The 14,248-nt window shown below is 40.0% G+C and overlaps 2 protein-coding genes across 7 annotated transcripts in view; one reads left to right on the top strand and one right to left on the bottom strand.

The window, feature by feature from the left end:
* The window catches only part of TSPAN12 (tetraspanin 12), a 62,525-nt gene extending 59,398 nt beyond the window's left edge, over positions 1 to 3,127 (top strand). For all 4 annotated transcript variants that reach the window (XM_084616882.1, XM_084616883.1, XM_084616880.1 and 1 more), the window contains one exon: positions 1,514 to 3,127. In XM_084616882.1, the coding sequence (XP_084473008.1) occupies positions 1,514 to 1,819 (306 nt within the window). In that variant the 3' untranslated portion in view covers positions 1,820 to 3,127. The remainder of the gene's footprint in view (positions 1 to 1,513) is intronic.
* A 6,799-nt stretch (positions 3,128 to 9,926) lies between these two features.
* The window catches only part of KCND2 (potassium voltage-gated channel subfamily D member 2), a 458,837-nt gene continuing 454,515 nt past the window's right edge, over positions 9,927 to 14,248 (bottom strand). For all 3 annotated transcript variants that reach the window (XM_084650513.1, XM_084650515.1, XM_084650514.1), the window contains one exon: positions 9,927 to 10,528. In XM_084650513.1, the coding sequence (XP_084506639.1) occupies positions 10,351 to 10,528 (178 nt within the window). In that variant the 3' untranslated portion in view covers positions 9,927 to 10,350. The remainder of the gene's footprint in view (positions 10,529 to 14,248) is intronic.

The raw sequence follows: 14,248 nt of genomic DNA, 5'->3' as shown, positions 1-14,248 counted from the left end.
GACTTACTTAGTCACTGTAGACAAGGCCTTCGATTGCGGTTCTTTTTGACAGGGAGCATCTTTTGTTCTGTGTTTGAACAGCAACTTCCACAATGGGCTCCTCCTCATGACTGGGGCTATTAAGTGCTATGGTAATAGATATAATAAATAAGAAGGTGATGTGGCCTTCAGTATAAAATGTTGAAATAATTCTGGTTGACAGAACAGCACTGAGGCATTCAGACCAGTTTGCTGAGGAAGAAGAGTGATTTTGGGGGAGGGATGAGCACCAGTGCTTTGTGTGTCGGGAGGCTACTTTGCTATGGACTGGTAAACTTCATCAGTGCAATTTTTCACAATATTGCTCTCGTTGCTGTTTTTTAGTTACAGTAACTGACAGTTTGCGTTAAACATTCTATGACCCAAGAACAAAATGTTTTCAAATAGACTGAATATGTTACTATATGGTAAGTAGCAGTAAGATGCTCAGCCCAGTATAAGATATAGGAATAAAAACAGTCCATGACTTCACAATTTAAAAATCACAAAGATGCTTTTATGTACAGATGAGCACAAAGTCTGGTTAGTTTTAGAGTATAGCCCTGGTGAGTTGCCATAAGTATAAAACATACATGGGCGGGTTTTTTGCAATGAACAGAGGCTGTTAGTTGAAGAACAAAGAGCTGGAATAGTAAAAATGTACTTTGTGAGTAAGGAAAACTACTTGTATCTAATACTTTGGAGAAACTGATCATGAATCCTTCTGTAAAGGTTACCTCCCTTTAGTGTTTCCACAGTCGGAAAGACCATTTGGCTTTGTACTGTGACTGGAAAGCATTAATGTAACTAATTTTATCCACTGTCTAGGCTCTTTCTACAGAAGTCAGGAGCTCAGAATAAGAATATGATACATAATGTATGTAGCTAAAAAACTTGAAGAGTCTGGGGAACGCCATGATGAGGTTATACAGTTTGGCAAATCTTTGTTTAGGATATTGGTTTAATTTTGATTCATGGTATTATAAAAATATGTTCTGTTTGGAAAAATCAAAAGGGAGTTAAAACGTTGATCTCATTATTAAAAGCTTAATAGCAACAGCTTTAAAAAAAGCTTTATAGCAATGGACTTAAAAAGTCTAAAGTCTGTTGTTTAGAAAAAAGAGGAGTAAGAAAAGATTTGATGGAGCTGTCTTAAATATTGGAAAAAATAATTGAGTTTTTTTCAAAATAAGCAAGGTTGATCGGATCACAGATCAGATGAGCAGAGGTCATGAGTGGAGAGAAATATGGAACAAACAGATCTCTGGGAGGTTATGTGAATTAAATCTATGAAAGGATTTTGAGACAAGATTGTGGAAAGGGAAAACAAGCAAGCAAAGCAATATTACAAAGCGTGGTTTGAAGAATAGAAATGCGACCCTTGATGGGTCAAAAGGACAATAGTAGATACTATCTATGTGTAAAAATAAGCATTTGGAACTCTGAGGCAGATCCAAATAATGTTGACTGTCTTTTTTATCTTTTTGTTCTATAGGGTTGTGGTAAAAAAATGTACACTTTCTTGAGAGGAACGAAACAATTGCAAGTTCTGCGATTTCTAGGAATCTCTATCGGAGTTACACAGATTCTGGCTATGATCCTCACTATTACTTTGCTGTGGGCTCTATATTATGACAGAAGGGATCCTGGGACAGATCAAATGATGTCCTTGAAGAATGACACCTCACAACACCTGTCATGTCATTCAGTCGAGCTGCTGAAACCCAGCCTGACAAGGATCTTTGAACATACCTCTATGGCAAACAGCTTTAACACACACTTTGAAATGGAGGAATTGTAGGAGATACAAATGAATGTGTGAAGTCACAAAGTTATGGGGCTTTTGTTTTGTTTTTGTTTTTCCCCTGTTCTGTCTCCTGCATTTTTAAGTATACCTTTCTGTTTCAGAAAATGGCTAATGAACAGACATGGAGATAGCTCCATGGAAGGACAGTTGATCAAAGATCTGTCTCTCAGCTTCTTCGAGCTATGAAACCATTGTTTTGCATATAAAGCACCATTTACTGGATGCTGCAATATTTAGCTCATCCACAAGATGTACAGCATAATAAGACACTGATATCTACACAAGTAGATAGACACTACTAATGACACTTTAAAAAAAAAGAGAGCATCATAGAAAGTAGAAAGATAACGGTCTTCCATAGAAATGTCTATATTTGAGAGGCAAACAAAATGGACTTTTGAACACGTCTACTAAACCATTGGGAAAATGTTCAGGGATATATGTGAATATAAATATATGGGTTTTTTTTTGTGTGTGTATATATAGTAGAGCTACAATTCAAGTAAATGGGTTTAAAAATGGCAACATCTGTAAAAAGAGTAAAATTTTCTTTTCTTTTTTCTTTTTTTTAACAGCACCTTTATTTTAGCTGTTTCATTTAAAGATCGTCTAAAAACCTCTATTTTTATCCTAAGATGATTGTTTAATTTTTAAATTAAAATACGTTAAACAGAGGTTTTAAAAACCATGAATATGATCAGTATACTTTATTATTCTAAATGTGACCTAATATGTAGAAAATGTTTTTCAAAACAGTATGTTCTTTGGACTGGATAAATTTAGTAAAAATAAAACATATTTTCTTTCCAAACTAGGGATCAGTATGAGAGTAGCAAATCTTTATAGATAGACCCCTCTTTCTCCTCCTCCTCCTTTCTGCCCTCCAGATAAAAATGAAAGACTATAAGGAAATCAATGATCTACTGGTTTATTGTTCTGGATGCAATTGCAATAAATGTAATGTAAGAGTAAAGAAGGAGAAATTTCACTCTAGCCTTTTCTTCATTGAAAGTTCGCTGTTGACTCAAATTGCCAAATGGCAACAGAGTTAAAATCTATTTATTGAGGTGGGAAAAGTGCATTTTACTGTATTTTTATGTAAATGTTTATTTCAAAGGATTATTTTTTACAGTCAGACAAGTTCTTGAAAAATGTGTTTATTCCAATAACAGTGCTTTGTGACAAATGGGGTTTTTACACAGTATTGAAATTTTAAAGTTTTTTCCACTTGTTTTGGAACTGTGTAGGAAGAAAAAAAAAGAGGTGCTCTATGGCAGCCAATAAAATCACTACTGCCCAGAATTTTGTGATGGCTTCTTTCTTTTTAAAGTTAAAGAGAGTGGGTGCTTTTTTCCTAGTAATTTAACTTTAAAAAGCTCTATGTTAAATGTCCTTACTGCTGTCAGTTTGTCAGTATTGTGTGTTTAATGTTAAACACACAAATGTTAAACGTAGATATTAGCTGTGAATTTCATTGTTTTTTGACCTTTTCATAAAAGTTTCAAGTGAATGGGAAGCTAGGGAGCCAGTTCAGAGTTTAACCTTTTGTCACTGATCTGTGTGTGTGCTTAATTCCTCTGCAGGCATCACTCTCTGTGGTGAAGCTCCTGCTATGGGCTGTCCCAAGCCAAATTACATTGTAGCTTTTGGACTCCACCTTCTGAGTGATCATGTTTATATCGGGAGATAATGCTGGAGGGAAATAAGTAGGTTTTGGAACGTCACTGTGATGCAAGGAAGTTATTGAGCCCACTCCCCCTAGTCCCACGTCAGTCAAGGTTTCTTCGGTAGCACTTTGCCATTACTAAGGGCCATGGATGACTGAGATCAAAGGGGGATGACTGAGATCAAAGTTGTCCAAGAAATGATGCTCTCTTAAGAGCAGTTTTCCCTTTTCCTCAGTTTTGTATTCTCTATTGCATTTCCTGTAACGCTTTTTTTTTTAATTTAGAACCTGATCCTGCAAACAGGATCATATGTCATATGTGAAGTCTGTATCATAATGCAAACACATACATAGGTCAGATTAAGGTTGATCAGGCAACCATAATTCTGGGCAGTTCCTAACTTCTGACTTCTTGACTCTGCAGCCTTAATAATGTTTAATGTTTAATAATGTTATAATAATAAATACATATGGTGGAGGAGAGGCCTGTTTTCAGGGGAAAGGTTCAGAGGAGTTTGCTGGGTGATAGCTGCTCTCTCCTCTTTTTCAGTGAGGGTCACAGTCTTGGGAGTCCTTTTGGATCACCAGCTTCTACATCCCGAAGCAGCATCAGCGATATCTTTCTTCTCAGGTGTGCACTTTACTAAAATTATCCATGCGCATATAGTCTGCAAATTGTGCAGTGGCAGGTGGGCTACCCTCAGCAGCTCCTCAGAAGCATCAGTTAGTGCACATCATGGTCATCTGCTACAGGATCTTTCCGTGTGTAGGACATTACACCTGTGCTTTATAGACTTCACTGATTCCTTATCCTAATTACAGGGGGAGGGTGTTGATCTATATCAAAACCCTACATCAATTAAATCCATGCTAATGGAGGGACCACCTCTTTCCCTGTACACCATTGCCAATGGAGATGAGTATTCAGTCCCTATATTGGGATTTGCTGATATCTGAAAGTGGCTGTGATGGAAACTCCCCAGTGGTGGGAGTAGAAGTGATTTAAGGAAGTGTGGAGGAGCATCTGGCCATCTATGCCCTCCCCGGCCTGCTCCCTTATCAGAGCATCCGGGAACTCACTCAGAGACACCGGGCCCTTCCCATGGCATTACACAGCCATGCAGCCACTACTGGCCCCAGCATTACGCTTCCAAGAATGAAGCTTTAACATCACAGCCCTCCTGGAAACCAAACAGTGGCGAGGAGGTGCACACACTTAAGTGAATCCTCATGTCTGAGCCAGCATTTTAACTTTTTCTACCTTCAGTTTTTGGACTCTTGGCAAATATTGACTGGTAATATTCTTCCTCCCACACTCAGCCAACCCTTCCTTCTTCGGTGTGCCAACCCCTCGTCTTTCCTGCATTCTGTTGTCCACATCTCCCCAATGCAGCACTACTCCCCAAAGTTCCACAGCCCCTACCTATGCAAGCCACACACACAAACACCTCTGTGGGAAGTCAGTGGGACTACTCACATGTGACAGTAAGTCGTGCATAAATGTCTGAAAGGTGCAGTGATGACCTTAAGTTGTGGAGATGCGTCAAGTGGGACACTGAAGAAACCACATGGGTAAATTTACACGGGGCAGGATCAGGCCCTGCATTTGTACAGCATGTAGCATAATGGGAACCTAATCTCAATTGTAGTATCTGGGTTCTACTGGAACATAAATAGTGATAAAGGCAGGGTATTTTCATGAGACTGCCCTTGACGCTGAAATTTACTTTCCCCAGGGTTCTGCCAAAGCTTTAATTTCTTGGCCATAAGTATTGGCCAAGGTTTATGTATTTTAGTCTTTTTGCTGGAGGGAGAATACTTATAAACTCTGCCTGCAGTAAACATACCTAACTCATTTTGTAAAGTGCCACATACATTTTAGGTAATAAGCAGTAACAACAACAGAGGCCTTTTGTCACTATACAATTAAATGTCTTATACAGATGAGAATCCTGGTATCACTTTTGATGTTTTGACCATTGGAATATTATAACATGTGTGAAGCACTGTTGGTGAAATGAGATATTTAATATAGCATTGCAAATCTTGCTTCTGATTGAGTGAGTTTCTTTAGATGGTTTGGAATGTCTTAATACTTCACACCCATCTGTTCACTTTGGACACAATTCCCATATCTTCCTTAGATATAAGTGCCTAGATGCCACAAAAATGGATGCTTTAGAAATAGATAGATAAATAACCAAGATCGACAGACAGATGGTAACTAAGGGTATGTCTATGCTACCAGCTGGATCTGCGGGCAGCGATAGTCTAGACGCGATAAATCGATTCCCCGAGTGCTCTCCCATCGACTTCTGTACTGCACCACCACGAGAGGCGCAGGCAGAGTTGATGGGGGAGCAGCAGCAGTCAAGTCACTAGTGAGTAGGTCTAAGTACATCGACTTCAGCTACGTTACTTACGTAGCTGAAGTTGCGTAACTTAGATTGATACCGCCCCCCCAATGGAGACCAGGGCTCTGTAAGCTAGATAGATAACCGAGTATATCTTTCAATCTATATCAATTCTAGATATGTAGGCACTTGTATCACCCACTCCCCTCTCTGGTCTACTCATGTCTAATGACTACATTTAAAGATCTAGTGTCAGTTCCCTTCAGTAGTTGCATTTGGTTGCTGCTCCAGCAAAATACACTGCTATTGGCCATCTGATCAGTTGTATGAGTAGAGGTTTGCTTCAGTAACTATGGTTGCTCTATGCAAAATGTGTATTATTGGAGGGAAATAGGTGTATGTGTTCTGAAAAATAGTCTACGTGCCATGGAAAAACAAATAAATACTTTTGCTATTTACTCACCTACCTAGAAGACTATTTCCCTCCCATATATATGTCCTTTTCATTATGTTATATGTAGGAAAGTCCACAGGAATTTAATGTTTCTGTGGAACTGAGACTTCAAATGCATAGAATCTCAGAGAGTGCTATGCTTTCAAGAGGGGTTTTTAAATTGCAGGACAATCAGTCTATTAAATTCTATGGGTTGGTTTAAAAAAAAAAAGCTTGCAGAAAGGACACCCTCTTAAATTCTAAGGGCTTTTCTGTAGGGGAGCAGTCTAGAAGAGACTGTTAACTCCTTGGAACCAGTAAAATGGCATGCACATCAATAGTACCATATAAATGGTTAATAAGAGGGAATTATTTGCATTATTTTCTTTTAGAAGAGAACTGTACAGTTTGCCATCTGCTATTACACTAAAAAGAATTTGACCATCTTAGCAAGAAGATTGTAAGAATAGAACTTGATACCAGCACTGAAATAATGTGGCATCCAGGCAGGTTCAGCAGAATTGTTCTTGCCAAGATGTTTTCAAAAATTGTCATTTTAAAGGGTGGTTTTAAAAATAGGTAAGAGAGAGCTCACCTTGGTGACAGTAATTTAATAGTCCCAATTCTATGGTCCACCTGACTAGGTGACCAGCTGTGCGTGATCTAGTCCTGCCATAAATTGGAGCAGCAAACAGGCTATTCTAACCCTCACCACCTGTCAGTGACCTTCCACATGGCCGTGTCAGCAGCCAAGGAATACATTGCCCACGTACCTCTTTCCACCTGGCCACTCCCCGTGCTTCTGGCTGGCAAATGGGGTGGCAAGGGAGTCCCTATGTGTAGCTTTTTGTACCAAAGAATCACTGGGCCCGTTGTCTCTATAGTGATGTAAATCTGTGTACACCTTGCACTTCAGTTGGATCATATAGGTTTGCTGCACACATGTTGGCTGTTCCTTGAATCTGGACAGGAAAATGTGCTCCATGAATAATAAGTTACTGAAAAACCAGGTTGTCCCGTTGAAGCATGCAGATCTTTTATTTAAATATTCCTCTGCTGTCTATTCATTCAGCATAACACATGTATTATGCTGTCTTCTGAAATATGTTAAAAGAATTTCAAACAAAATTGTCCAAAACAACAACCTTGGTTTCTTTGTATGATACACAGAAATAATTACATTTCATTTACAGCACAGATGCATTTTACACAGTCATCAACAGTCATTCACTATCAAACAGCAGTTAAATCACCTCGAACACCAAAAGAATGATTATTTTCCAAATTCAAAATAAATTAATCAAAGTGATATATGGAAATAGGAGACAGGAATGGCATTCTGAAAAATCTTGCCAAATTATTTCTTAACCTGTACTTTAAAAATGAATAAAACTTGTAATTGGGGATGTAACCGCTATGCAAATATTGCTGTATTGCAGTCTCTTTAGTCCATATGAAAAATAAAATTAAGAGGCCAAATTCTTAAACCTTGTGTGATCTCAGTGGAGTCCATGGGATTGCACAAGGTCTAACTCAGTTCAGGGCTTATCCCAAATGGCTTTCAGCAACTGCCATCTTATATTAGTTTCTGGATGTAATTAATTAAGAAGCACCATGTGACAAAGAAGAAGCTGTATTAGATGGTTAATATCAGGGCAGTTTTCATACGAGTAACTGCTTCAGCAAACACTAGGAACAAAGCCAGTCTCTTTTTCATGAGTAATTATGAGTAGACGTAGGAAGCAAGTAAAAACTAATGTGAACCCAGCTTTACAACACTGTAAGAGAGGAGATCAAAATAATTGATTTCAATTCAATTACTTGACGCGTTCACTGGTATCAGTCAGTGAAAATTCAGTGTGTTGATTCCTTAAATGAAATTCAAGTTTTGATTTCATTTATAAACACAGTAGAAACTTGCTAATTTGCACAAATGAATGGGAACGGCATAGTAAATTAACCAAGTTTGTGAGTAAGTGAACAAACTTGGTGAAAACAAGTATCACTCATTGCAAAATATACTCTCTTCTTTTGTCAGGTGTAATTGAGTTTTAATTTATGACAATAGCATAGTAGTGAATATTCTGTAGCATATTTTGTAAAAATAAAATCTCAGCCCTCATCACAGCATCTGTTTTTAAATCTTTGCTTACAGATAAGGCGAGACGACCAACTAGTTGTGTGAAGTAAAAAGGGTGCAAATTAGCAAGGTTCTACTTTCACGGTGTATTTCCTCTTACTATAAATGTTAAGCTCAGTCACGAGAGTGGTTAGTAATTGGTACCATAAAGTATGAAACATACAATATTCAAACTGTTAAATAACTATGTGTATCACTTGTGGTAATGTCTTCTAATGCATAGTGCCTTTTGATTGGCATATATATATATTTATATGGAGCCATGCGGTAATTTCTGCTGATACAGTATTTCTACTATAAACACCTACTATTTCATGTGCACATCATTTTCAAGATGACAAACCTCTTAACATTCTTGTCTTCTAGTAAAGAAAACTGCAGTTGGCAGAAACCTTTTGGTAAGAAAATTTAGATTTCTGTAAGACAATGAAGAAAAAAGGCATTTTTAAATAGTAAAGTCTTTATATGCATTTATGGGTCCGATCGTACAGCTAACTTCCCATTGGAGTCAATCAAAAGTTTGCAGAAAATCTCAGATCTCTAATTTATCAGTGTTTCTTGGTTATAGTCTTACAAGATATGAAGCCCCAAATAAATTTTTGGATGCAGGTTTACAGATAACTACAAAGAGAGTTTTAGCAAACTGTTTTCACTAAATGTCTTCCAGTGCTCAACATAGCCAATATTCTGGATACTGCAGAAAAACAAAGAGGTTTCAAGCTAAGTGTTAATTTGTCACAAAACCCCTTTGTTTTCATTTAATTTCAAATGGGATTGACACTGTAACGCCACACTAGAAGACTGGTTCAGGAAATACAAAGGTAGGCAAGTGTTTGCAGAACAAAAGATTAAGCCAATTTATGAAGAATTGAAATCCCAAAGAAGAAAGCAATGTTAGACCAGATAAATGTGCTGCATCTTGAAAATAGAGATTACAGTGGACAAAAAGAAGTATGACTGAGAAGTACACTTGTGCGACACAGTTTTGATTATATGGTTATTTAAAACTTCTCCACGTTAGAGAAAACATTTTCTATCCACGGGGTTCATGGTGCAGATGAAGTTGTGCAAAATATTTAAACAAATTAATCCTGATTCCTGATACAACAGATATACAATGAATTATTGCAGTCGTAGCAGTACCAAGGAAGCAAGATAAAACAATAATAAATATTGAAACTAACTGAACACCTTGAGTTCACTAATGAGTGTTTGAGTAAGAAATACTGCATTTTCCAAAGGTAAGTTATTTGTACAACTACCATGGAACATGAACAATCAGCAGTAAGTGCACAGAAATGCCCCTTTCTACAGTAATATTTCATCATGCCTAATCTGAAAAACAACGTAAGTAAACTGAGATCACAGCTCCAAAGAATTTCAGCATGCACTATGGTTGTATTTCTGCCAGTCAGTACAAACATATTTCATATGAGCATTTTGTTTCCTCCCTCCCTCCCTCCCTTTTTTTTTTTTTAACAATAGGGAGTTTGTCAACAAGTTCATGGTTTATCAACAAGAAAAAATGACGTTATCAAAATGTTTTTCATTGTTGTTTTGCATTCAGTCGGAATGTAATGTCCAAACGTGGGGTATTTTTTGTTTGTTTTGTTTGTTTATTTTTTTTTAAAAAGTTCCCATGGTGGTAAGAAGCATCAATGGGGGACATTTCATTGTGCTCATATAGTAAGTCAAAATGGTCACAGAAGATTGCGCTGTGTAACTGTTCAGACGCTGTGTAGAAACTCTGTTTGGTTGCCTGCTTCACGGGCTACAACACTGAAACCCAAAATGTTTTAATTCTTCTGATCCCTTCAAGCTGTGGCTGCGGTTACACTGACCAAGGGGTATTGTCTTTTCCAGCTCTCTCCTTCTCCAGAAGTCTTCTCATCGCTAGAGCTCAGCTGGCAAGTGGTCTCTATTCTAATTGTTTTATAAAGCAGATACTCTGACAATATTTCCTCCTGAATACAGGGGAGATTCTGGCCTATTATCCCCCTCGGGTGTGGTCACTGGGGGCGTTGGGATGCTGATTATTGCTGTTGTGACATAAGGCTGCTCACAGTTTAGTTTAACACATTCTTCCATTTTGGCATTTAAACTGGATCGGCTAAAGGGGAGAAAAATCAATGAGGTAAATGTTTACATTGTTATAAACTTCTCTCCTTATTCAATTCCATTATCCCAGCCAACCAGCTTAAAGTCTGTTTTGTTATCACGTAGGATAAACACAGATACACTGCAAACACGGCCTCTGCTCTTTTGGTCATTAGACATGCAGAATGTGGCTGAGGAAGAAAGATCTGTGACTCCTATTAAAATACTTTGCTCTCTTGGAGTTTTTCACAGAAACACAGGACTGAAAGGGACTTCCTGGGTCATCAAGTCCAGTCCCAGGCTATCACAGACAACCTCATCATATAAACCTATTCATAAATTTATCTCCATACGTACAATTATCCAGATACTTTCTTTTTGATTATTGTAGGTCCATTGTATTATTTTCTTATTTGCAGTTTTGCCAACACTAGGTGGTTCAATCAGACACAACAAACTAGGAGTTGAGCTTAACAATCATGAGGTTTTATTTCGATTTTTAGCTCTCTGGAGCAAGGGCCCCCTTTTTGTGGGTGAATTTCAGGAAAATCTTGAACTGTACAAAAGGAGGCGAGAGATGGGCTGAGAAGATTACAGGATGAATAAAGATTAAACTGCTGAGGAACTCTGGTCTTCTATAATTTACCCAAACTCCTAGTCTTCCACAACACTCTGTGACAGAGAGCAGGAGACCTGGCTGCAGAGAATCCAGGGTCAGTGGTCAGTAGGACATGATCATAGATCAGTGTGAAGGACAAAACCTTAACCCTCATTATAGGGTAGTTTTGTGGAGCAGCTTTTAAATGGAATGTAATTGTAGGAAAGTGAGAGGAAGACCTGCACCCTAGTTTTAGGGAGGTAGGACACTTTGGACAAGGCATTAAGAGGGCCAGTGCCCAAAGAAGCAAAACAAAGCTGACTTGAACCCTGGTTACAAGGCGGTCACTCTTTCCTTACACAAATTCTGCCCCTTTAAAGAATGGTGGGGAAGTCACAGTAACTGAAAGTGAACAGGAGGAATCCAGCTAGGTCCCCCATTACCATAGAAATCCTCCATCCCTCACTGGCACCCTTCCCACCTTGCCTTCCTATGCTTCCAGAAGAACAGTAGTTTTGTGCCCCCCAAACCTTTACAAATGAGACCCACATTAGGTGTTACCAATAGCGTTAATATTGCTAGGTGCACTGACCTACAAGGCCTTGACGCTACATTGCCGTTTCATAAAAGACAGACATCAGCAATTTCAAATGTAGTTCTAAAAATAGCCTTGCCTGAGTCCCACCCCTATCCCCTGGCCTGTGCTGACTCCCTATGTATGTCTACACTGTGGTTAGACACCCACGACTGGCTCGTGCCATCTGACACAGGACGCGGGGCTGTTTCATTGCAGTTTAGATTTCTGGGCTCCGCTGGAGCCCAGACTCTAGGACCCTGTGAGCTGGGAGGGTCCCACAGCTCAGACAGCAATCTGAGCCTGGAAGTCTACACTGCAATGAAAGAGCCCAACAGCCCGAGCCCCATGAGCTTGAGTCAGGTGGCAGGGGCCAGCTATGGGTTTTTCTTGGCAGTGTAGATGTCTGTTCCAGTTTGTCACCAACCCACACGTGCAAAAGTGTGGGGGCCAAGCCCTCCCCACCACCAGCCCATCCCTCCTGGAGATGGGGAGCCAGGGGCTCCAAACCTTACCCTCCCTCCTGGCCTGACCAAGGCCCCTGGATGAAGGTGCCATCCCACTGCCTGGATCCAGCCAGTCCCTGGTACCAAGAGGAGCTGCAGTTTTGGCAGGGGAGGGCCCAGCTACCACCACAACATGGAGTGGGACCTTGGTGTTGGCTGGCCAGCTGGGCCAGGCTGCAGCATGCACCCTCTCAGCCAGGTCTTGAAAAGTAAGGGAAGGCAATGGCCCCTTCGCACCCCTCCCCCCACCGTCTCTGGGGCCTATGTCCCAACCACCGCCACCTATTACTGCTTCAAGAGGTACAACCAACAGTGCTTTCATGCTGCTGGGCACAATTGTGACTCACCAGCTCTGTGTCTAAGGAAGAGTGGTGAGGGTGGAAGGAAACCAGGGTCAGGTAGGGCAGAGAAATGCAAGTTTTCTGCCCTTGTTGGGCGGAGTAGGAGAAGGCGGTGACATTCATTAGCTCAGCTGGCATCTCAATATGGCAGCCAGTAACTGGTTACTTGACTGGAACAATATGGGCCAACTAACAATAGCTAGCTCACAAATATGAATGGTAAGATAGATGGGGAAGGACTGGGATGAAGGAATCTGTCCACCTCAAAGACCTCATGCAGAGCAGCTGCAAAGTCACCATTACAGCCGCATGGGTTGTAACAATAGCTAGGATCCTGGACACCCTCTAGCTTAGTGCTCACGAGTTGTGTAGTAGTTGCTCCATTGGGCATGCCTTTGGCCTTTCTTTCCTGTGCTCCAGACCCTCCTCTTCCAATCTGCACTGTCCAGTGATGCAGAGCCTTCTCCCACACCTTAAGCTTTGCGCAAGCCCCTGCTTCCTCCCTTCCCCCTCCTGCACACTAGAAAGTAACAGTTCCATTGCATATAACGCTTTCTTTGTCCATCAAGGAGGTTGGGGTGGGGGGTGGAAGTATATCTGGGCCACAGCTGAGGGAACGTGACACCTGGCAAGGTTAAGTGACTTATCTAAAGTCACACAGCAAGTCAGTAACAGAACAAAAGTCCCAGTCCCTTGCTCTTTGTGCCAGACTTTGTGGGCTACTGACCTACTATCTGTCTATTAGTTATATGATCACATGAGCAGTGACTCAGTGTTTTGTCGTCACAATTATCAGTTTAGACATGCACCTGAGGTTGGATTCATGTGCACGCTGCGCTGCTGGGTGGCCTGTATATTTGTTCTAGGGGGTGGTTCCTAAGCAGTAAGAGAAACAGTTAAATTCATTGAATTGTGAGATTTACTCCTATCTGTACATGTGTATTGTTGCTTTTCATTCTTCTCTGTTCATGCTGTGAGTGGAAGGGTGTGCTGGAAAGTCACCCAGCAGAGGACAGGTCAGAGCCAGACAGAATTATTCATGAAATACCTGGGCCATGGATGCTGGTTCCACATACTGTTGCCAACCATCCAGGATTGTCCTGGAGTCTCCAAGAATTAAAGATTAATCTTTAATTAAATATTAGGTCATGTGATTAAATCTCCAGGAGTATGTCCCCCGCCACCTCCTTTGAGGAATGACAGAAAAAATTACCTCCACTGCAAGTCAAGGAGCTGCTGAGCTGCTTATGGCAGTGAATTTTTCACCTGCCAACTATTCAAAATTTCACTCAACAAGGCTGAATCTCTATAGCAACCTGTGCTGTAAACTATGCCTTTTTTAAAATAGAGGTATATTTCAGTTCAACATACAAACATTTTTAAGTCTAGCATGACTTTCCTGATGTTTTCAAATTTTTCCAATAACTCCCCTAGCCAGGGATTATATTTTTCTCATTCATTATATATTTTTAGAGAGGACGGATTGTCTTCAGACTAGGGAACTGGACTGGGACTCAGGAGATCTCATTTCAAGCCTCAGCTTTGTCACAGACTTTCTGTATGAACTTCACAATGTCACAGTCTTCTTGTGTCTCTGTACCCCATCTAAAAATAGGAATAATAATACTCTCCCCTTTTTCAGTCTTGTATAATTGAATTGTACACTCTTCCAGGTAGAGACTGTTTCTTATCATGTGTTTGTACAAGATGTGGA

Source organism: Lepidochelys olivacea, assembly GCF_965140295.1.
Source record: "Lepidochelys olivacea isolate rLepOli2 genome assembly, chromosome: 1".
NCBI classification, from domain to species: domain Eukaryota; kingdom Metazoa; phylum Chordata; order Testudines; family Cheloniidae; genus Lepidochelys; species Lepidochelys olivacea.
This window is presented reverse-complemented; position numbering and strand designations above follow the sequence as displayed.